This window comes from Psittacula echo, assembly GCF_963264785.1.
Source record: "Psittacula echo genome assembly, chromosome: 4".
Lineage (NCBI taxonomy): Eukaryota > Metazoa > Chordata > Aves > Psittaciformes > Psittacidae > Psittacula > Psittacula echo.
Window position 1 is genome coordinate 113,954,828 of NC_137738.1, and position 24,550 is coordinate 113,979,377.

At 37.5% G+C, this 24,550-nt stretch overlaps 1 protein-coding gene across 1 annotated transcript in view; it reads left to right on the forward strand.

The window, feature by feature from the left end:
* The window catches only part of KIF16B (kinesin family member 16B), a gene marked incomplete at its 5' end in the record, with an annotated part of 139,758 nt that overhangs the window by 68,632 nt on the left and 46,576 nt on the right, over positions 1 to 24,550 (forward strand). The window contains 7 exons of the mRNA XM_080615968.1: positions 3,648 to 3,730; positions 3,930 to 4,018; positions 11,857 to 11,910; positions 13,767 to 15,122; positions 18,524 to 18,682; positions 19,521 to 19,626; positions 20,229 to 20,279. Of these exons, the coding sequence (XP_080472094.1) occupies positions 3,648 to 3,730; positions 3,930 to 4,018; positions 11,857 to 11,910; positions 13,767 to 15,122; positions 18,524 to 18,682; positions 19,521 to 19,626; positions 20,229 to 20,279 (1,898 nt within the window). The remainder of the gene's footprint in view (positions 1 to 3,647; positions 3,731 to 3,929; positions 4,019 to 11,856; positions 11,911 to 13,766; positions 15,123 to 18,523; positions 18,683 to 19,520; positions 19,627 to 20,228; positions 20,280 to 24,550) is intronic.

A 24,550-nucleotide genomic window follows, 5' to 3' on the forward strand; every position in this document is an offset into this window, starting at 1 on the left:
TTGTGAAAAACAGCTGCATGAGCTGTCCTGTAGGCTGTGCACCCAGACTGAGACTGAGAACAGGGTGGCAGCTCTGGCATCAGGAGGACAAAACTGATGAGATAACTAGTTTAACGACTTGTGCCCAATCCATGTATCCTAAGCTTGTGCTAGCATTTAGTCTCACAGCAGGAAGTGCCAGCCTCCTTGAATGTCTGCTTTAGGTAATGCTGATTAACTGCTGATGTATTTAAGTGTTTCCGTTCATCATTAATAACTGTTCATTTGAAAATGTGTGGAGTTTTTAGGCTGTCATGGAGTTTGCAAAAAAAAATGAGGCATAGTAATTAATTATCACTTCCTTCTACAGATTGCTTCCAGTATTTGTGAATACTGGCTAATGTGGCCTTTTTGTGTAAATCTGGCTTACTACAGTATTGTTTTTATTCTTAAGAACATGTGGTAGGACTTCTGGAGGTAACTGGGTTAACATTCACAATTAGAGTCTGTCCTTTATCTTAAATATATCCTCACTTTAAATCAAGTTTTCAGCTTTTTAGGCCAAAATGCCAACACTTCAGTGTTTAATATAACCTCTTATTGCTTGTTTTTTATAGTTTGTTAATAAAAGAAAGCAAAAAAAAACCTTTGAAAAATATAGAAGTGACTTTTAGAAGTTGGTAAGACCTTATTTATAGATATGGTTGTTTGCATAGCTCCAAAATATTGTTCTGTGTAGGCAAGATGCTTGATGACTTTCAGCAGGCATTGTTTTTATATATATATATGTATGTATGCATGCATGTATGTATATATAATTTTTCCCCTTTGCTCTCTGGTCATTTATGTGTTGGAGCCAACCAGTTACATTGTGAGATCAGAGCTCCATCAATTATTAGGTTAGATGTAAGGAAGCTCTTTACTGTAAGGGTGGTGAGGCACTGGAATGGGTTGCCCGAGGAAGTTGTGAATGCTCCATCCCTGGCAGTGTTCAAGGCCAGGCTGGACAGAGCCTTGAGCGACATGGTCTAGGGTGAGGTGTCTCTGTCCATGGCAGGGGGGCTGGAACTGGATGATCTTAAGGTCCTTTCCAACCAAAACTATTCTATGATAAAGTCCTTTTTGCTTAGTTTTTGTTGCTCTTGGTGCTATCTTTATTTGACAAACCTTTATTCTTTGCCATTTAATATTCAAGGAGGATAAGAATTGTTGCTTACAGTAAATAAATGAAAAGCAAACCTCATAACAAATCCAGTTATGTTTCCATGACAATATTTACACTGCACTTCACACCCTTGCATTCTGATGGAGAGCTGCATTGCACAACAGTGGGCAATTGAACCTGGTGCTTAGGAAATATTTGACTGCAGTGTTTTATCCAGTTTTTTTTCCCCAAAAGAGGCTTTGGTGCTGATGCTTATTTAAGCTCTGCTAAGTGGGAATTAAGATTGGAGAGGTTTTTTTAATGATAGAATAATACCAAAGTGTTCATAGTACTAAAAGAGAAACCTAGGAGTTGTTCGTATGATCTGTCATTGGGAGGTGATCCTGCCCCTCTACTCTGCTCTCGTGAGACCTCACTTGGAGTACTGTGTGCAGTTCTGGTGTCCTCAACATAAAAAGGACACGGAACTGTTGGAACAAGTCCAGAGGAGGGCCACGAGGATGATCAGGGGACTGGAGCACCTCCTGTATGAAGACAGGCTGAGAAAGCTGGGGCTGTTCAGCCTGGAGAAGAGAAGGCTGCGTGGAGACCTCAGAGCAGCCTTCCAGTATCTGAAGGGGGCCTACAAGGATGCTGGGGAGGGACTCTTCATCAGGGACTGTAGTGACAGGACAAGGGGTAACGGATTCAAACTTAAACAGGGGAAGTTTAGATTGGATCTAAGGAAGAAATTCTTTACTGAGAGGGTGGTGAGGCACTGGAATGGGTTGCCCAGGGAGGTTGTGAATGCTTCATCCCTGGCGGTGTTCAAGGCCAGGTTGGATGAGGCCTTGGGTGACATGGTTTAGCATGGGGTGTCCCTGCCCATGGCAGGGGAGTTGGAACTGGATGATCTTAAGGTCCTTTCCAACCCTAACTATTCTATGATTCTATGATTTAACTGTCATGTCCTTGCTGTTAAGCCTCTCTCTCCTGTTTTCTTTTAAATTCATGTAGTTAAGGACACATATATGTAACTGTATTCAATCTGAAATGTTAGGTAATTAATTAAAGTTCCTTCCACCTAGTAAAGTGGTCAAAAATGTTTACAATTATTTTTTTTATCTTCATTTGAAAGTAACTGAAGGAATTTCGTAGAAATCCTCACTGTCGCAAAATCCCCCTCCACGCAGTCATCAAGGATAAATGTTTGGGACAACTGTGAGCATATGAAGCAGTGGCAGGCTTTAAAAACAGTTTTAGCCTTTTCGCCACAGCAGTCATGGCCATCAGGGATCCCTTTTAGTATGCTCACATAAAAAATACACTCAGTGCACTTGAAGGAAAGGTCATCACATCAATTAGATGTCATATCAAAATGACTTTGCAATACAAACCTATGTACAGATCTATGAAAGGTTATTCTTTTTAAGATTAGGCTGTTCATATGGTCCGAAGTTGATGAGTTGTGTATCAAGAAGTGTATCAAGAAGTGACTTCAGGGCTTTTGCTGTTTATTTGCCAAGACTGGATGACCTTATTTAAGTTGATATTCCTAATCAAGCTAATTTTAAAGAGGAGCGTTCCTTGTTAAGGACAGCATTTCATTCTCAGGTGGTAAGAATTTGTTTATAGTGAACAAGTGTTCTGAAGTGCAGTTTTTTCGTACTGTGAATGTAATAGAAACCTTTTCTTCTTAGAAATGCCTCATACTGACTGACAAATAAATGCTTGATTCTGTAGTTGCTAACTTGGAAGAATTCCATGTTATGTGACAGTAGTGAGACATCACTGAGAATATACTTCTCAGTAGGAAAGTATTAATTTTAGTGCCATTGTCTTTAAAATATTATAAGAATTGCCCAGAATCTCATTATTTGTGACTTGTACCTTAACTGATAAATACAATAATGCATGTGCATTGAGCAATATGAATTATTCAAGGTTCTTCTCTCAGAAAATAGCTATTGGGTATAAAAGTCTAATAATCCAATTTTGAGTGATAATAAACTTCAGTGTTGTTCCACATAGAGAAGGAAAAGGCAAGTGAGCGTACAAATTACAGAGATCTGGAGCTTTTAGTGAAGGTCGATTCAAACCTGACTGCAATAAGTAGTGGATGGCAAGCTTGTTCTTAGTCATATTTGTGGACATTCCTGTTGCATCCAGTACCAAATGGCTTCCAAAGTAGCACCGTTGAAGAGTGTATAGATCAAACTGGGGCAACTGCTTCCTCTACCTATATTTATTCTTTAACTGAACTGCATGAACATGATAGACCTTTGTGTGTGTAATCATATGTGGTTTGTTTAATTTTTTTAAGTAGGAAAAGGAAGGAATAAATTGTATAGTTTGGTTAGCATGGCTGTGGCCATGCATCATCATACACTGGAATTGTCAAAATGCATTTTCATTTTGTTCTTGCTTAGTGGAGGTCTTTGCTTATATAGTCTGTCTGAAAAATTACGTGGCATTTTCAGGTACAGAATGTTGTCAGTAAATGCTGTTTATTTTTCTATATCAGGTGCTGTTATATTACTTGGAAGAACCAATATGTTTCGCTTTAACCACCCCAAAGAAGCTGCTAAGCTAAGGGAGAAAAGAAAGGTGAGGTTAAATCAGTGTTTGGTAAATTTAAACCTTTTCACAGTTTTCTTGCTCGTACAGACATTCCTTGATCATTGTAGGTTACGTTTTGTTATTTGCTTCACATTCTTAAGTTAGTATTTCACCAAGAGAAACAAAGGAAGAGTTTGTAAGCACATCAGCATTTGTCTAATACATTTATTTTATGGTCTGTTGTTAGAGTGGACTGCTGTCTTCCTTCAGCTTGTCTATGACAGATCTTTCAAAATCCTGTGAGAACCTGTCAGCAGTTATGCTTTATAATCCAGGGTGAGTATATTCCAAAATGTGGTTGTTAAAGTTCCAGCCATTCTTCATTTTATTGTTTTGTTCCAGATGTCGGTAATAGACAAGATTTTGTTCTCAGGTTATGCTTGTTAAATAATGGGCTTCTGAATGAAGCCAGAACTTTTCAGAAATGTTATCTGAACTAGTCCATGCTAGAAAATGGGGTGAAGGGGCACCGATAGACAGTTGTAGTAGCCGGAGCCCAAGAGACAGCATTTGCACTGTAGCAAGGCAGTTCAGCACAATAATGCCATGGCAAATTTTACATTTACACTTTCTTCAGAATTAACTATTTTTCCTTACAAAAATGCATCTTAAAATGAAGATTTTTTTTTGAGTTTGTGTAATCATAGAATTGTAGAATAGTCAGGGCTGGAAAAGACCTTAAGATCATCTAGTTCCAACCCCAATACAAGCATAAAAAGGCTGGGAAATTTATGTCTTATGTTCTCACTTACGTACCTCCTAAAATGTGGCCAAGTTAGGGTGTGGAAAACAGTTTCATTATAGTTACAATGACATAGACTCTGCTTATTGAGAGGCTGTTTTTAATATTTTTACTAGTGTTCTTAAAGTGATTTACAGAGAATTGATGGTGCTTTGTTCTAATTTTTTGTTTTCAATAGCTAGTGCCTGTGTTTTCAATTGAGTATGAGATGAGGCACTTTAACCACCTATGGGCTTTTGAAAAATTGGCTCTAAATTGAATTATAGCCTTGGATAGTGCAGCTTTATTCCCATGTTTTATTGTGGAACTGCTCTTTATCCATTAGAATTTAGGAAGATTGCACAACTTAAACAATGTTTTAGATACAGTGAATGTGTAATAACACTGCTGCAAATGTGACTGTTACTGTTTTGCTGCTGATCTGCCTACAGAGATCTCAAGATGGTGAGCTAGTTGCTGATAAATTACGTCTGTTTTCAGAGAGAGATGAGAGAGAAGAGCAAAAAATTATATATGTATTTTTCTATTTATTTAGCTTTTCAAATAGTTTGATCTAAAAACTTGTAGTGACAGTTTCTAGTACTGTATCTTCTGCGTGCCTTGCTATTGTTCGTTATCTCTGGTTATTGATCAACTACCGTGAGCTTTTCCTTGACTAATAATGTTACTCTGCTGCAATCCTGTTATAAATGATTACGTTATACTGCACAGTATGGACTTGGGCTTTGCAGTCAACATAGAGTAGGACAGATTGTCACAGCGTTGCCTCACTTTTGGCCCTTCACAATTGCAGCAAAATATAATTGCATGGGAAAGGCCCCGTTGAAAGTGGGCTTAAGAATGATTTCCCTGTCCAAGGAGTTCTTACGCTTCAGATAATGCCAAATTGTATCTTATAGAGAAGGATTTTTCCCATAACATTTATCTGAGTTAAAAAAAGAGAGTCTGGAGAGTTGCTTGATTGTCTCTGATGGGATAGACTGCAGCAAATTCTACTTTTTCACTGATAAGTGTAGTGGACTGTAGCTTCTTTTTCCCTTATCAGTTCTTCAAACATCTTGCCTTGCTTTCCTGGAAATTGCATAGTATGAATAATAAAATGAAATTATCATAGTATGCAGCATTTTTTAGAAACGCTGCCATTTTTCCTATCTAACACTTCTTGTGACTTTTATTTTCTGTTCTTGGGTGTGATTATGAGAGCACGGTTGCTGTTGAAATTGAGACTCAGATTAGGGGAAATACTCTTCATATTCCTGAACACTTCATGCCTGTGTTTTATTAGACTGTAAACTACAAGCAGAGGATTAATTATTGATATTTTCCTGCTAGCCTGCGTTCAATTAATCTTTGTGAACTGGCTTGCAGGAATAGATGCTTTGTCCTGCATAATTTGTAAACACAAGAAGGGATTATGCTTAAGGCTCACATTAAAGCAGGAATGTAGGTCTGCATGACTGTCACTTGTTTGTGATCGATAAATCCGAGGTTGATCGATAGACACTGTACCAATCGCTCTACATACATTTTCCTAAATGAGGAAGCTCATGGATTGCAGCATAGAATCTTTTGGGTTGGAAAGGACCTTTAAAGGTCATCTGGTCCAACCCCCCTGCAATGAGCAGGGACATCCTCAACTACATCAGATAGCTCAGAGCCTCGTCCCTGTCTTTCTTACAGGCCCCCTCTAGGTATTGGAAGGCTGCTCTAAGGTCTCCCTGGAGCCTTCTCTTTTCCAGGCTGAAAAAGCCCGAATCTCTCAGCCTGTCTTCATAGCAGAGGTGCTCCAGTTCTCTAAACATCTTTGTAGCTCTCCTCTGGACTTGCTCCAACAGGTCTATGTCCTTCTTATGATAGGGGCCCCGGAGCTGGACACAGTACTGCAGGTAGGGTCTCACGAGAGCAGAGTAGAGGGATAGAATCACCTTCCTTGACTTGCTGGTCACGCTTCTTTTCATGTGCTATGTTAAGCTTCTCATCAACCAATAACCCCAGCTTTTCATCCACCAATACTCCCAAGTCCTTCCAGGTGAGGGGATGCTCTCAAGCCCTTCATCCCCAGCCTGTATTGATACGAGGGGTTGTCCTGACCCAGGTGCAGGACTTTGCACTTGGCCTTGTTGAACCTCATGAGGTTCATATGGTGCCATTTCTCAAGCTTGTCCAGGTCCTTCTGGATGGCATTCTGTCCTGCAGGCGTGTCTACCGCACCACTCGGCTTGGTGTCATCTGCAAATTCGTGGAGGGTGCACTTGGTTCCATTTTTTATGTCATTGATGAAGATATTAAGCAGTACTATTCCCAGTGGTTACATATTATTAGTCTAAACCTTTACCCCTATCTTCAGAGGCTTTAACTATGTTTAAAACAATAGCTGCCATACCTAATAATACACATTGCCCATGCAGTGCAGAGGCAGATGTCATCCTTAGATCAATGATTTAAAAAAAAGTCAAGCCAAACCAAACCAAACCCAAGCAAACCCCCAGACACCAGAAACCACAGAACAGAGCAAACCCCCAGACACCAGAAACCACAGAACAGAACAAACCCCAACAAACCTCAAATACGACTTTTTTACTGCTTTTGCAGTTACTGCAAAGAGAAGGTAGGCTCTGCTGTTTGCACTGCAGTTAAGCTGAGCCCAGATCTTACAAATCATTAGAAGAAAGCATCTTCCATAATTGATGCATCTTTAGGGCTGGCAATTTGGCAACAGCAGCTTTTCAGCTTACATTGGAGTTGACAATTTTATGTTTGTGTTAATGCTAATACTGTTTTCTGTCCATCTCCTCCTTTGTGACAGCACAGGGGGTTTTCTGATCATACGGTGAGCTTGTCCGAAATGGATAATTCTGCAGAAAGTGTTAATTTAAGGAGAGCAAGTGGCTGGAGTCAATGCAAATTAAAGAAATTAATACGTTTTCAATACAGCAGACCCCAAGCATATAGGCTTTAGTAATAATTTGAAGTCAATGGCATTGTATTCATAAAGAATTAGATGGCTTGCAGAAAGCTTGAGCTCTGTACTTCCAGCCAGGAATGCTGTTAGCAAGTCCGGTGCTGCAGTGGTTATTCTTCTGAGTGGTGATTGTGTTCAGGCTAGGTAGAACATTCAGTAAATCTGATGTCTGGCTATCAAAGGCAGGATAATTGTAACCAAGGTGTTAGATGTGGGTGAGCGTCTTGCTTCCTGGAGAGGTGCAGGTGGAAAAGAATATCTTATAGTAAATTTTGGTTAAATTTTCTTTTTTAGCCATAAACAATGTAGGACATGGTCCTTTGGTATGATCCTTTATTGCTGTAGATTGTAGTTTCTATACTATATGTAGTTTCTCATAACATAAGGTTATACAGCCCACTGGCAGTGTAGACTTAGATTCTGTTGCTGGCTCTCTGGGGGTTTTTTGTGCAACTTCCATAGCTGACTATCCTTCTGCCTGTTGTTGATTTAGCACTTGCAAGACCACCTTTTCTTCCAGTTTCAGTATTGATAACCTAAAGACCCATAGCTGAGTTTGCAATTTCTATAGCTTGCAATAAGCAGCTTGAAAGATCTAATGTCTTTAGCAGTCAATGGTAGAAAAGCCTGCGGGGTATTACTTTCAGTTGTTTTGAAAGAAGATAAATGATGTATGTTGCTTACTATATCTGTCTTTCCCATATGAAAATCAGTGTTACCTTTAATTGCATTTTCAGATGGGTGGCCTTTGTGTGTGAATTTTGTGGTATAGGTGTATGTGGTTTTTGTTTGGCTGTTGATTTCCCATATGTGGAGATAGTTGCATAAATTTTTGGCTTAACATGCAAAATTCTTTGTTTTGCTTGTTCCCAGTCTTTGTCTTTAATCTGGTGTCATGCAACACTGCTTCAGATAATAAGCTTTGGATAAAATAGAATTTTGCACATAGATTTATGCTGAAGATTTAATTTGTGGACCTTTTGTAAACTACATTATACTATAACTCTAAAACCACTCATGAGAAACCTTGGTTTTGTCATGGATTTAGCATAGGGGTTTTGTTTTGGTTTTTAATTAATCTCATAAATTGTGCTACTGAATGGCATTGTAACATCTTTGTATTCCTGCCAGTACTCAGTCTTTCCTAACAGATGTAGTACCAGATCGCATTTTTGTGCTGTGTAAATTAAGCTACTGTAGTACTGTGCTAGTAGAACTGACTTTCTTTCTCTGCAGCTTATCTACACTGCTCTTATCACTAGATATGCCAGGTTTTCCAGGAAAATGGGGTCTATTTAATTCAACACTGATCAGATTAAGTTCCTTTGTGGTAGATCTACAAAAGAAGAAAGAGTGGATTCTAGTCTTTAGTATCTTTGTGTTTCTTTCTTTTTAATTTCAAGCTTATACTTTTGTCTATTCACAGTAGTGCTCACATTAATAAAAGAAGTAGAGGTTATGTGAAAAAGATTTTTATTACAGATAGACTAAACTGGAAAACATCAGTCTTGCATCTGTGCTTTGTAAAACTGGCAGTGATTTGCTATAGCCAGTGATTTCTTTGGTGATGCTGAGATTTATTTTTTTTGGCCTCGCTTCTTGACCCGGAGTTCTCTCCTGTTGTCAAAGAACCTTGAGCCCATAACCAATTTGAAGCAGATATTGCAGAGGTAGTGGTCTCAAAAGTGGAGAATTCTTAAATACATTGAGAAAATAGGCAGCCAACTAAGCATGACAGGCATTATTCTTAGCCCTGGTGAAATAAAGGCAGCAGTGTGAGTGCCTTAAAGAGTAGAGACACTGAATATCCTCATGATAGCAGAGCCTTCAGTGGAGCTCAAACCTCCTTAGGCACTGTTGAATCTACATGCCAGCAAAACACAGGGCTGCATTACCCCTTCTCTTTATAGGAGTATTAACGTGTATAAAATACGTTTAATGTGCATTTTAAAATAGCTAGGTAGTGTTTGGAAGCTGCTGCTTGGATTGTTGCTGATGATCCATATTTGGCTTTGTGAAGTAGCCATTTTCACTGAAGAAAGGACCAGTTTTTCGTAGGTTATTCCTCTTTCCTGAGCAACGTTTTGAGCACCACCAAGATTAATTTCAGTGTTGGGTGAACGTGATTGTCATGATACCACTGTTTAAGGTATTACAGACATTTCCTTGAAGAGAAAAACACGGAGTTTTCACCAGTGATCTGTTTTTTGTGTCACTGATTGCTGTGATGTTTCGTTTTTCTTGTATCAGATCTCAAGCCAAAAGCTCCTTACTGTTTTATGCTTTTATAAAATATGCTTGCCAAATTATGTGTTTTATAGGACAGTCAAAATATCAAAATACTTTTGCTCTGGGTTTTGCACATTATGCTAGCCAGTCTGAAACATTGTACTCCATTAAGGGTTAACCAACCATAGGAATACTTGTAAATCATCTTTGCCAACTGTGTAAGCAAAGATGATCTACATCTGACAGCGCCCAATGGACATCTGCATTTCCACAGAACAGAGCTATATTCCCCATGGTCTCTATTATTTTGGACAGAAGTAATGATGAATATAGTGGCATTTGTCAGCCAAGCCCTAGGTAAGAAGTGATAATGAACAGCTTTGAATTCCAGAGGCAGACCACAGCCAAAGAGAGAGCTTTTGAGGTATAGCTTAAAAAAAGAGAGGGAGGGGGGGGAACCAGAGCTCTTGGTAACCATTTAATTAAGCTTCTGCTTTCTGGAGTTCCTTTAAGATTGCTTTTTGTTCTCTTTCAACACTGTGGATTTTGCATTGTTGCTGCAGAAATTGTGGTCATGTTAGAAATACAAAGTTGTTGCCATGTCTTTGTGTGCTGTAATGCTGAGATAGGACCTTTCCTAGCCATCATCCTAATGCAAATGTGAAGGGACTCTTGGTGAAACATTTACATGAAAACTCTGAATATCTGGAGTTGTGTATAAAAAGTCTACATTTGCTTGTCTCTTAGGAATTGTAGAAAGCATTTTTTTTGCCTATTTCTCACAAATTCATTTAAAAGTGTAATCTGTTAAACTAGTCTTCAGAATCACAGCAGTTATGAAGATGCTTCTTGAGCATGTAGGAATCAAAGTTCATTTAAATTGCTTTAGAAATGTGAGATGATCAGTGTATTTTTTGCGTGTTTCCAAGGGCAGTTCCTTTTTGTTGTATGCATGTGTATGATTTTGAAAAGAAATATTAAAAATACCTTATTTAAAAAAAAACCAACCTGTCTACATAATTGTGGCTGTGACGACTTCTACTGCAGTTCATCATGCTTGAGGTTAACTTGTGGTGCAGTCTGGCATTTTTTCAGTGTGTGTGTGGCCTGTCTCACTAACCTGCAAACCCCTTAAGCTGTAGGAGGCCTGAAATAAGTGGTTATTTATATACTTGGTTGAATATTTCAGTCCATATACAGGTTCTGTATGCTTTTTCAATAGGTATTTTGAAAAACTTCCTTAAAAAACCTCAGAAATATTTCAAAGGAAATTAAAGGAAGAGAGAGACTTCTGTACAACTGTAATAAGCTGATATTAAAAATGACATAAAATACTCTCCCGTAATTATTCAGAACCTTATCAAACTAAATACATTAAAATCTCCAATTAGATAAATGGTTTGAACTGTGTTCTGTGCTTGAATGTTGCACTTTGTAGGAAGGTTGCCCTGATTACACCATGGTGATATTAGGGTCTTTTTCTTGGGAGGAAAAGGAAGAACTACAAGCATGCCCTAGCATGATTTTGTACCTCTTTCGCCTCTCAGAAGTGGCCAAGTTAATAAACCATAGGATGATGAGCATCAGTTTAACCATTACTGGCGTTTCAAACGCATGTTTAGAAAGAATAATTATTGAAATTTTACTTGTGTGTTATAATGTGATGAATGTTCTATGGAACTAACGAATTTAACCTCTGATAATGCAAACTGTCGTTGACTTTTAAATATTCTGTACTGCTAATATGTTCTTTCTGTCAATTCTTTTCTGAATTGATCGCTCCGTTTCCCCCTGCCTCCAATGGCAGACTTTTCCCTGTAAAAGGACCAATCTGTCTAAGGTAGAGAAATTCAATTTCTATGTATTGATTGCTATGCCTGCATGTAGTTAACTTGCAGAGGCTATGCTAATCATTTATCTGTCTTGTTTAACTTTTTAAATATTTCCCTCTGCCCCCCAGAAATTCATTTACTTTTTGTTTCTACTTGTGTCAGCATGATACCTAGTTTGTAACCCTAATGAAGGAGATATTTTTTGTTGTTATGGAAAGTAGTTTTATGTAACTTTTGATTTGTACCACCGTTACAAACAGACACTGAAATGCTTCATATCTTCCTATTTTTTGGGATGTTCAGGAAATAATAGCCTTTTAACTGTGTTCTTTATTTGCTTTTAAATCAGGCTGGAATTTGAGAGACAGCAACGGGAGGAACTTGAAAAATTAGAAAGTAAAAGGTAACATTATTCTCTGTGGTCTTTATATGTGCGTATATGGATATATACACATTATAAACTCATTTAAATCATTAATTTGGAGGTATGGTGTTCCTCAGCAAGCAGAAGATCCTGATATAAATAATTCTATTTTGTTTTGTCATCTATGAAGATTTTGGTTTTATTTTCTTGAACCGTCCATTCTTACTGATTAGTGAAGGATAGCCAACTGTGACCTTTAGCAAAGAAAATACCAAACATAAGGATATGAGGAGGATGGAATATATAAATGTAATATATTACTCTTGCTCTTAATTTTGATGGTGTTATTTTAAAGGATAGAATCATGGAATGGTTAGGGTTGGAAAGGACCTTAACGTCATCTAGTTCCAGCCCCCCTGCCGTGGGCATGAGCACCTCACACATGGACAGGTTGCTCAAGGCCCTGTGCAGCTTGAACACTTCCAGGGATGGGACATTCACAGCCTCTTTGGGCAACCTATTCCAGAGCCTCACCACTCTCACAGTAAAGGATTTCTTCCCTGTACCTGAGCTACATCTCCCCTGTTTAAGCTTGAACCTGTTGCCCCTTGTCCTGTCACTGCAGTCCCTGATGAAGAGTCCCTCTCAGGATGGCAAATTACATTCTTTATTCATATCTTTTTCTATGGTTTAGTTGCCTTTGGTTTGAATCTTCATAGGAAAAGTTCATGTTATAAACTCTGCTTCTGTTAAATAAAATCGTGGTGCTGGTATGGGTATACCAGTCACACTCATCAGAATGTTATTTCAAAATCAGTTTGAAGTACAAAGAAGGTATTGTTGTCAGCAGGCAAACTGAGCTAACTGTTCTGGCTCATCATGCCATACTTTCAGAAGTAATAGCTCTTACCTTGTTGCGGATCACAGCATTGATTAGATTCATAACCTGAAAGACACTTTCTGCCATCTCCACTGTAGGCTATTTGCTCCATTTTGAAAGAGCTTTTATATATTTGGGCTAAGTTAAGTAAACTCAGAAAAACCCTGAAAATCATAAGCATTAGAAGATATTATTTAGAAAATGGTGCAACAGAATCAGTGATGTTTAATCTCTTTGTTACATTTATAGGACTTGAATTCAGCTTGTGCTGAAGTTGTTTTGCTTGTGCTTTAATTTATTTGACTTTAACTTCAAACAAAACAAGCAACTGGCTTGCAGGTTGTCTCTACATGTATTCAGGCGATTCTATGACAGGGATAATAGTGACCTCCAAGTCTCAGTCTATCCTCATTTAGAATGCACTAGAACCTTTAAAAGAGAGATTGCACAGGATATCATAGTTTGTCTTAAAGTAATTTGTCTCTCAAATACATCTGTTCCTAATCTTATAATTCTGTTCATCAGTAATTCAGTTGGGTTCATCTAAAGCAATGATGTTTTAATTCATCTGTTGGCTTGAATTTGGTGAGGGAAATTTCTGATCAAGTCGTTTTATGCAAATTTGTTTATATGAGACTATACTTATATATAAAAATATATATTTTCCCTCTTCACTGTATGCATGGATGTGTCCTATGAATATTTTTATTGGATTTGACAGAATTAATAGAGTCTTATTTTCTACTAACATTAGTGCTATATAGCATCTTCCTTTAACTTCATATATCCAGAACATTTAATGTTGAAATATATTGAGTCTCTTTACCATTTGTCTCATGCATTGAGTCACTTCCAAGCAATGTAAGATCTTAACCTGCAGTGAAAGAAAACTATTAAAAAAGCATTCTGTATACTGCAAAGTCCTTATCCAAACCTTTTTAACTTCTTAGAGTTATATTGTCCTTTGGGGAAAAAAAGAAAGTTTGAAGTATTGCATGTAATTGTTTTACTGTAGGAAGCAAATAGAAGAGATGGAAGAAAAACAAAGATCTGACAAAGCAGAACTTGTGAGAATGCAGCAAGAAGTAGAATCACAACGCAAAGAGACAGAAATAGTACAGCTGCAGATTCGAAAACAGGAAGAGAGTCTGAAACGGAGAAGTGTTCACATAGAGAGCAGGTTAAAGGATTTGCTGGCTGAAAAAGAAAAATTTGAAGAAGAGAGATTACGGGAACAACAGGAGATAGAGCTTCAAAAGAAAAAGCAGCAGGAAGAAATTTTTGCCCGCGTCAAGGAGGAGTTGCAGCGACTACAAGAACTTAATCATAATGAAAAAGCAGAGAAAATGCAGATTTTCCGTGAACTGGAAAGACTTAAAAAGGAAAAAGATGAACAGTATATTAAGCTGGAATCAGAAAAAAAGAGACTCGAAGAACAAGAAAGGGAGCAGGTGATGCTGGTGGCTCATCTAGAAGAACAGCTTCGAGAGAAGCAGGTCATGATAGAGCTCTTGAAAAGAGGGGATGTACAAAGAGTTGAAGAAGAGAAAAGAGATCTTGAAGATATTAGAGAATCTCTTTTGAAAGTCAAGGAGGCCCGATCTGAAGGTGATGAAAAATGTGAAGAGTTAGAAAAAGCCCAGCATGATTTTGTAGAGTTTAAAAGGAAACAACTGGAACAGCTGACTATTTTGGAGAAAGATTTAGTTCAGCAAATGGATCACCTAGAAAAGGAAATAGCAGATGAAAGAAGAGCTCTGGAACACTTAAAATTTGCACACGAAGACCATTTAAATCTCATGAGAGATTGTGAAAATTTTGTGGATGCTGTACTCAAGGCTGAAGAAGTTGAAAAGATAAAGACAGCAGAATACAGGCTCCAATCCAAAGTGCGCCAGCTTGAGTACCTGAAGAGTAGTCATTTGCCAGCTCTGCTGGAAGAAAAACAAAGAGCTTCTGAAGTCCTTGACAGAGGCTTGTTAGGGTTAGATAATACTCTCTATCAAATAGAGAAAGAAATAGAAGAAAAAGAAGAGCGGCTTGCCCAGTATAGAGCTAGCACAAACCAACTGCAGCAGCTTCAAGAAACCTTTGAATTTGCAGCCAACATAGCTCGTCAGGAAGAAAAGGTTAGGAAAAAGGAAAAAGAAATCCTTGAATCAAGGGAAAAGCAGCAGAGAGAGGCACTGGAGCAAGCTGTTGCCAAGTTAGAAAGGAGGCACTCTGCTTTGCAACGTCGTTCGACGATAGACTTTGAAATCGAAGAGCAGAAACAGAAGCTTGCCACCTTGAACAACAGCTGCAGTGAACAGGCAGGTCTGCAGGCTAGTCTAGAAGCTGAGCAGAAAGCCCTTGAACAAGACCGGGAACGGTGAGTGCTGTGGTGGCTTCTGTTTGTTAGAACCTATCCACTAAAAGTGAATCAATTTATACCTTAGATGTTGAGAGAGTGACTTGTTCTGTGTCCCAGTATTTGAGTTGCTTGATGAGTTTCAAGTAGTTTACCCAGAATGGAGGCTTTGTATTGTCTCTTAAAGGATTCTTGCTCGCTCTTTAATTTCCGTTGTGTTCAGATACTTATCCCATCCTCAGCAGCAATAGTATTTGCATTAGCCATCACAGTACTTAAATGGTTTTGCCTATTGAGAAGGGACTGCCAACCTTATGTTCTGCCCTTACAAAAACATGTATTATCTAAGAATGTTTTAAAATATTGATGTATTACATTTTGTTTTTCTATCAGTGACAAGCTAGGTGTTTGTTCATGATTTACAGACTGATAGTTATTACAGTAGGTTGCCAACTGTCTCAGCTGATGATGTACTCAACGCTTATCTTATTCAAAGTAAACAGGTGTTTAATTTCTTGCTATTAGTTTCAGGGCTGAATAAATAGAGTAGCCATGCTACATCCATGTAAAATTTGATGGTGGTTTTTAAGCTTATATACAGAGCCTTTAATACAGCGCGATGTGGTGACAAACCCTTTTAAGTACAGAAGCAATGTCATCAGTTATACGCACATGTGGTAACATAACCTTCAGCCTATGTATGGAAGGCTCAGAGAAAAGTGGTTCAGGTAAGGAAGGAGCTTTCTGTGAGGAAGAAGAGGAAGAGATCTTTTGTTGTATTTTCAGCCTGAGCAAAAATCCACTGGGATCAATGCATTTAATCCATGCAGTATGGAAAAAGGGCATAATTGCCATTTTTAAATGTGTTATCTGGTTTGCTAATACTAGAGCTTTGAAACCTGTGATTATTGATGAAACAATGACGTGTTTTTTCTTGAGGTAGCATTTGTCACTTGCTTTTTTAATATTCCAGTAATTATCTGGCTCTTCTTTTGTAAGCCTTTCAAACAGATGCTTCATTAGAAAAACGACCTAAAAAAAGTAACTTGCCTATAGCCAAATTGAAGAGCTCTTCTGTATCCTTTTCCTTTTCAACCATTATCAGAATGGTTCCCTGTGTAGAGGTCACTTTTTCATAGCTGCATTGTGTGGATTTTAGTTAAGCATTTTCAATACTGATTCATCATTTTGTTGTGGATATTGCCATTATTTTTCAAAATTGCCTTGAACATAAGCACCTCGTTTTCTGCTCTAAGCATCTCACTTGACTGAAGTCAGCTGTAAACAACTGGAGTTTCCACAAAAAGAGCCCTCACGAGATTGCTGGCTTGTGTGATAAGTAAAAAAAATACATTGTCAGCTGGAGGACTGAGGTTTAGAAAAGATACCAAGGAAGTGAAAAGGTTTCTTTTTCTTTCCCATTTGATTTTTTTTCTTGTTTACTTGAAAGCCCTCTTGCACAAACTGAATAGAACTTTGAAGTCTTTCAGTCAGTTGCCCAGGGGCCTGAAAAATTCAACTCGGAATGTTTTTATGAATGTTGAGGCACAGGAAAATCTTAAGATACAGGATAGTATGTTAAACATTTCAGGCTGCTTATCGCTGTTCTGTTTGAATTTATACTTCACAGTACACAATGTCTTTGATGCTATAGGAAGCGTATGAATTTTATATGTTTCTTATTGTTTATCTAGATACCATTATGGGATGATGTGCTCTCGTCCAGAACAGTGTTAACTTTCTGAAAAGGTTTAAATGCAATACTGATTTGAAATGCTTTATTAGTATAAGTCCATCATAACTGGATAAAATGGGGGGTTTTTACAGTTTAAATAGTATGTTAGATCAAATTCTTTCACTTTCAAGGATGACCCCCAAGATGATAAGTTGAAGTTAACTTATACTGGAATAATGCATATATGTTTTGTCTTTAATGGCAGAGGTTTGGGACAATAGAATTAACATAAAGCAACTTTAAAGTCTTTGAAACAATGGGATGTATCACTCACAAGTGGTAAGGTGCAGTTTAGTGTATTTATTGGTAGATGCATCACACGGCTGGATAAGTTTATAGCTACAGGAAGTGATATCTTTTGATAGTAGGATGTTTACATACAAATCAAGAGATAAGCTTTTTTCCTTTAGTGTAATTCTGATTTTTGTGGTTAAATTGATTTTCCATAGATGCAAACACTCTCTTATATGCATCAGCCATCTCCCATCCAGTTTCCCTCAGGATGCAAGATTGTTTTGCTGCTAATCAAAAGAAACAGATAGCTTCTGGCAGTGCTGCAGAGTACTCTAAAAATGAAGTAGCGATTCAGCCTGCTTTATTCCAGTTTAAGCCTCAGCAATTGTTATCAGTTCAATTTTCTGTTTTAACCTCCAGGATGGAATAAAGTCATTGTAGCGTTTTACTTCAGTTTAGATATGTGCAGTTGTAGGGTAAGTGGTAGAATCTCAACTTTGCCTAGTTTCACCTGCTTTTGCCGAAACTTCTTGTCTTTTATTCTCCAGTTTTCAAGTAACCTCTAGAAAAATAATTACCTTTAGAGACAAAGTTTGTAATGGAAATGAGGAAGGTTGTTACTGTGTTGCTAAACTAACCTCAGCTACGTTACAAGTGAAGTGTGTTCTGCAGCTTACTTCATTATAATACAGTTTAATTTGACTAAGTGATAAATATTGCAAGAAGTGCTTCTTGTTTTATACTAGGTGCGTCAGGCATTTTCACTTAAAAATCCAGTCTCCAATTTTACATATTCTGTGCATAGATCTGTCTGGTAGGACATTTGTTTGTTAAAGTGAGGAGGTTTTCATTTCAAAAGATGATATATTAGGTATATATAAAATAAATGCTGTATGTTTTATTTTGAAAGTAAACTTTCAAAAACAGATATACAGACTGAAGGGAGAACTGGAAAATAAGATTTTTATGTGTAGTATACAATTTAAAGATTTTCTCATAAATATGTTTTGCCACATCCTTGTTTTAGGTTGTCTTTTTTCTTTTCAGATTATTGCTGTATTTTGAGCTTATAATATTGTATCCCCCCATTTGTTTGTTTACTTCACACTGGAAACTAATAACTGAGGTCATTGACAGAGTTCTGTAATGAGGAGAGTTTATTCAAGTGATAGTAATAGATAGGTTCAGTCGTAATAGTCTTAATATTGTGCTGAGTTAGATACTTTTTGTATTGGAAGGTATTGAAGTTTTATTCAACAGTACTGCTGCTGTAATGTGTTTTTTGTGCTGTGTCTATTTTCCTGTCTAAATGTGCTTGAAGTTAGGATTTTTATTCATAAATATGAAGGTCTACAATCTTACATGTATCCCAGTGTAAGTACAGTACTTTGCATAAGAACTATGGGAATGAATTCTAAATCAAAGCAAATTACATTTTAAGATCTCTTTATAGCCTGGACCAGGAAATCCAGCAGCTGAAGCAAAAAATATATGAGGGTGATGGTGGTCAGAAAGGAAATCATGGCACATTAGAAGAGAGACTCTCCCATACCACCTCCCCGACCACTCCAACAAAGCCACAGCCACCTGCTGCACCGCTAGTTGATGATAGGTAGGTAACCTGCATTTCTGCACTGCTTTGGTAGGAATGCAAACAATAGCTTTAGAAAAGAAATATCCTGAAAGATCGTTCTGCCAGAGTTGGTTATTAATTAAATACTATAATTGTAGACTATAATTGTACTTAACTAGTCTGGAAATATCATTTGCTCTGTTTTACTTTAAATAACCAACAGCCTGATCTGTTGCTCCTGTGCCATTTGTTTTAGAATAGAGGGTTGGAAAACTTTAGGATAAAATGTATTTAGATTTGTGTTATGTTTACAGTTAGTTACTTGCCTATATGGTATTTCTCTATATATGCTTAAAGCAGCAAAGTAAATTAAGTTGCCTTCAGCCTTTTTTAATAGCCTGGTATCACTTGAAATCTATTTAATATCTGTTCTTTTTATGCTTATACATGAAGTTGTTAGTATCAACTCTTGGAACATTTCTTCTGTTTGAAGACCAAAGCTTTGTTAGCCCAAGTTGCTGTGATAAAAGTGATAAAAGCAAACCATTAAGTAACTAAAGTTGCTGCCTCAGTCTTCTATTTCTTCTTCTGTGCTTTAACCCTCAATGCCACTTATATGTACAGCTGTATGCATAGTAGTGGCTTAACCTGTGGCCCACTAAATTGTGATAACAAATCATTAACCTTTGCCTGTTAACTGAGCACTTGCTCAGAAGTCCATGTTCCGTAAGGAGGGATAAAACTGGTCTAACGTTAAGCCTGCTAATTAAGACTTGTGCAGGATGTAGGGTTCATAAGCGTTTCAGACAGCCCTTTAGCCTTTCTTGATTTTTATCTAACAATATACTTTCCCTGTTCTCCCCGCTATACCTTGAAGGATAAATGCCTTTATTGAACAAGAAGTGCAGAGAAGGCTCCAGAATATTCATCATAAAGCTGAGGATAATGATGTTAGCCTATCCTGGTCTACAGAAGGTTTAAAGGTGAGCGGAGATGGGTAGGAAATCCTGTCTTCCATGCACCTTGTGTAGCCACTTGTTCGATATTGTTGTTCAGTAATTTTCATCTTTGCCTATACTTACCTGAATTTAATTTACCAAACAAAGTAACCAGTAAATCAGGGATCATAGAGTATAGAATGGTTTGGGTTGGAAGGGACCTTAAAGATCATTTGGGCCCAATGCCATCAGTTTTAGATTTGATAGCCTTTATTTCCCCTAGGGGCCGTTTTATGTTGTATTCCTGTATTATTTTTTTGCAGGGAACAGTGTGTAAATGGCAATAGAAGGCTTGCAGATAAAATAAATACCTTTAATTTATGTCTGTAAAATACGTTGGTAAGTTCTATCTGAGAAGAACAGTAATTGTGTGTACTTGCAAACGAATGCTCATTTAAGAACTGGTAATCTAATCAATCCAAAGACTGGGTTGATTGACTTCTAAGGTAGTGGTTTAATAAATATTAAGAAGAAAATAGTTATTTGTGGCTATTAAAAAGAATGTCTCTTACTATGAGTACTTTTAAATGAACTTACACAAGAAAGGCACTCTTTTTAATAATCACCTGTACCTTTTTTGTTCTTAGGATAATGAGAGGCTTAATAATGGCACTCTTCAACGCAAGCTGAAGTATGAGGTAGGTCATAATTTGTCAGAATGAAATGGTTGTCTTAAATTACGGCATGCCCTGTAATTAAGTTTCTTAATGTTTAGCTGCATAATTAGAATCTTGAATTCACAGGCAAGATTAATGGCTTAAAGAGGCAGCAGTGCTTTTTGTCAGCTGGAATTAAAGTGATTATTTTTTTCAGATTTGGCGTAGCTTTTTCTTTATTTGAAAGGTGTGGTGTTATTGTGGATCTTTCTTCCTTGTTTTGTCACAATTCTTAATTTGGAACAGTATCCCTTTCCTGATTTTTAAAGGATAAAAGCATTTAGTGAGGAGAGATTGTCTGAGTTCAGAATAACACTTCACATTTTTGAGTCACAATGAACTATGAGTGTGTCTGTAATACTAGCAAGCAGCATCGGATAAGTTTGCCTTTGTCATGGAGGATTCATATGTGTATTTTTAAACCAAGGCTCAGACCCCTCCCACTATATTTGGTTGCCTAACTTTTACTTGAAACATGGTTAATTACTTGTCTTGGTGTGTAAATCCTAAGTACCTTTATGGATTTAAACCTTAATAGTAGCAGGGTTGCAACACGTCTAATTTGAACTTTTTTTGGCTTTTACACTGTTATTTTTGACCAGTGTTGGACTTCTTACACTATCTTGGATAGTACTTTGTGCATGTGGAAAATACTAAAGGGCTTATAAATTTCTGTGTCACCCTTCGACTTTCCTGTGTTTTTCGAGTACAGAAAATATAAACCAAGTGAAATGGATACTGTAAAAGAAAAAGCAGTGGTGAGCTGGGAAGATCAAGCATTCCTGAATCAGACCTCAATCACTTCTGCTGGATTTTCTCTCTCTGGTTTTGAGAAACTGTACAAATGTATCAGTTTTGAATGATTGTACAAATCTAATCAAAATCAATCCTCGATTTAAGAAATGTTCAAATCAGAAGGTTTTATAAAGACATTTCTGTTTTCTTCTTTTGAAATTTTTAACAGAACAGTCAACAGTGGCAGCCACATTATGGCTTTCCATTTCTGTCTAAAGATGCTATTTGTGCTTCCAACTTGTTTGGAGAAAACGGAGGAGTAAGAGATCATAAAAGACAGAAGGCATATACAGAGATGTGGGATTTATTTTCCAGTTCTGGAAGAATCTCCTCCCCTTTTGCATCAGAGAAGGCATTTGAGAATGAAAGGAGTAATTCAGAGCAGGAGAGCTTTGCTTGTCATCGTGACACTGAAAGTAGTTTAACTAACTCTAAAAATATTAATACTTTAAAGAGTAAAAGTGTTTCTTATCAGAATGTTTTATCTACTTCTTTACAAAGTCATGACTTAAATGATGTGGCTTATTCACTCTGCAAGGTCGAAAATTTCAATCATTTTGATGATAAAATAATTACTTCTCTGGATTGTGACAGCTCAAGAACTGAATCTGAGTGTTCCCACTTGAAACAGCTGTCTCCTGTAGGATCCTTAATGGGTGCTAATGAGCAGGCTGGCTTTAACAGCACATCATGCCTTCTCTTTTCACAGTCTAATGTGCATTCAGAAATAATAACTTGTAAAGAAAACAGTCCATTTAAGACAGTGCACCCGACAGCTGAAGATCAGTCTAGTAATTCTCAGCTTCCAACACAAGAAGCCTCTGATTTGATGTCTTTTAAGTCAACAACTTCTTATTTTGATGTGAGACCAGAACACACTTACAGTTTAGGATATCTTTTCAGTAAGCTTTCCTGCCTTTACAAAGATACCAGCAGTCAGCTGCTCAACACTACAGTGATTTCTAAACCAATTAAGGAGTTGGGAAGTTTGTGTGACAGAAGTGAGAGATGTGCACAAGCAGTGTCATTAATAAAAAATCTGCCATTTATAAGAAACTTGCAAGTAAATGTATTCTTCAAGTCAGATGTGAATCAAGATGTGTCCCAAGTCTCGTGCTGAAAATGTTGCTCAGCCTGAATCCCCTGTGCAAGAGGCTATTACAGTGTGTGCAAGAACGGAAATCTCTGATGCCTGTGCAAGAAAGCCCTCTGAAGGACTTGCATGCTGTTGTAAAAAGGAAGAGCTGGAAAACAGTCTTGTGTTAAGGCAGAAATTTGTGCATTTTCCTGATGTCTTTTTGAAGCTTCAGGTCTGTTCTGTGGAAAAAGTGCTGGAATTTTTGACCTGTGCCTTACCTCAAATTTGTATTAGGATGGAGGAGTTGAAAGGTATATATTGGCTTGCTGTTGGCAGTTGTAAAAAACCCGAACCAGAACCTGCTTGCTTGCTTTTGTTCAGCTCTGTTCTGTATGTTGTTGTTTCATCAGTTGAACAAGACGTCTACCACAGTTCCTTGGCAATGTTCCGTGAGGTTCCCATCATCACTGTAAAGGAGATTCAAGTTGGCTTTGCTGGGCAGAATATTAATCTTCTATGCTCTGCTGAAGATGATTTACTCACAATATTTACCTATAACAAACACTTCACCCAAAGAATTTGCCATGACATAATGAGCGTTTTGATTTCTGCAATGGATGATGCTGTTTATTTGAATCACCAGCTCCTGAAAGATGATTTGATGCGGATTTCGCTTGACTGGACATCGGATGTAAATGACTTAGTTTTTTCAAATGGAGTACGATTGTCCTGTAAATTTAGAACTGAATTAGTTGATCTGGTTTACTTACTCCATGAAAATATGGGAAATAGTAAATCTTCATTAGGTGATGTTCATGTACTGCTGTATACCTCAGTAAAGGTAGACTGTGATAAGCAGACTGTGTATAGAGCTCTCGTTCTTACAACTTCTCATATAGGTCTCTTAAGGGAAAGTGGTGTCTTTTATCCTGCAGCTAACATTTTGGATGCTTCAAGCCAGGAATCACAACTTGACAGGCTTCAGCTGTGCAGTTTGAATGATATCCGATGTGTAGTTTTGCCAGACAAAGAGAACTTCACAAAACTTGAACTTGTGTTTTCTAGAAAGAGCAAGGTTGGATCTGATTCAGGAATCGATTTTTCTAAATACTGTGAAAAAGAAGTAAATACCCAACTGACAGTCATCCCATCAATTCGTCAAAGCAGTCTGCATATCCCTTCCGAAGTCTGGAAATTAACATTCAGTTCAAGTGAAGAAGCCATTTGGCTAATTATGCATCTGACTAGGTGTTGAAATCCAAATACGTTTAGATACATTCAGAATAAGAGGCTAATGAATATTGATAATTTTTCTTTTTTAATCAATAGGCAAAAGAGTCCTTTGGGCCGGGAAGGGAATACTTTATATCTTAGCAAAAATAATTATTACTTGACTGCTTGCTTTTTGTGAGTCTTTGATACACTGCACATACGTTTCCTTGGGGAAGTGAGGAAACTACATATTTCTATCTTATGTAGGTGGATCAAAATTATGATTACAGTGGTGCCCTGATTTCCATTTTGGCTCTGTTTTTTGGCTCACTCCATGTGCTATCTGTCTTCATTAATGTCTCCTGTGTTCGTCCTTGATGACCTTTTCCTTAATCTTCCTGACTATCTTTGTTTTTTGTGCTTCTCACTTATTTCATGCCTTTGATTTCAATATTTCAAAACACTCAAACTACTATTTTTATCTTACATTCATTGTGTGCAGTTAATACTGAGGCTGTTTATAGCTTTTAGACTTACAACTTTGGAACGAATAGCATTGGCAATTCTTTTCTGTTTCAGAGTTTTGCATTTAAGGATTAATTCACTCTTGCATTAAAATTTCTCACAAGTGGTGCAAAAGGCTTGTTGGCTGAGTTACCAGGAATTGATGGATTTGCCATATCTCTTTTCTCCTGGGTTTGCCTTCTTTGCCCAGGGCTAAGAGAGTATAGGCTGTGTGGAATCAGTGAAATAGAACAAAACAAAAAATGCAGGGAACATCCAAGAGCATCCAATACTCCTTTTAGATTTTCCCCTCACCTCCTTTTCTTGAAGGGAAATAATACATGGCTTTAAGTAGTTCCTGTTTATTTTGTCCAAATAGTTAACTTGTACTCATCCACGATAGAGTAAGTCTTTATATTCCCTTCATGCTGGGAAAACGTGATTTGAAAAAGAAACTTTTTAAAGGGTATAAACAGACATTACTTGTGCTTTAAATAGCATTTTAACTTTTGGTCATGCCACTATACTTGTAGTAAGACAAATGCTTTGGAGTTTGTCAAATGTGTACGTGTTTCTCATGCTGTTAAATGGATAGTTAGCAACTGGGGATACTGCCTGACAGATGGAGTAACTCTAGAGTTCTCTCCATACAATGGACTTGGCT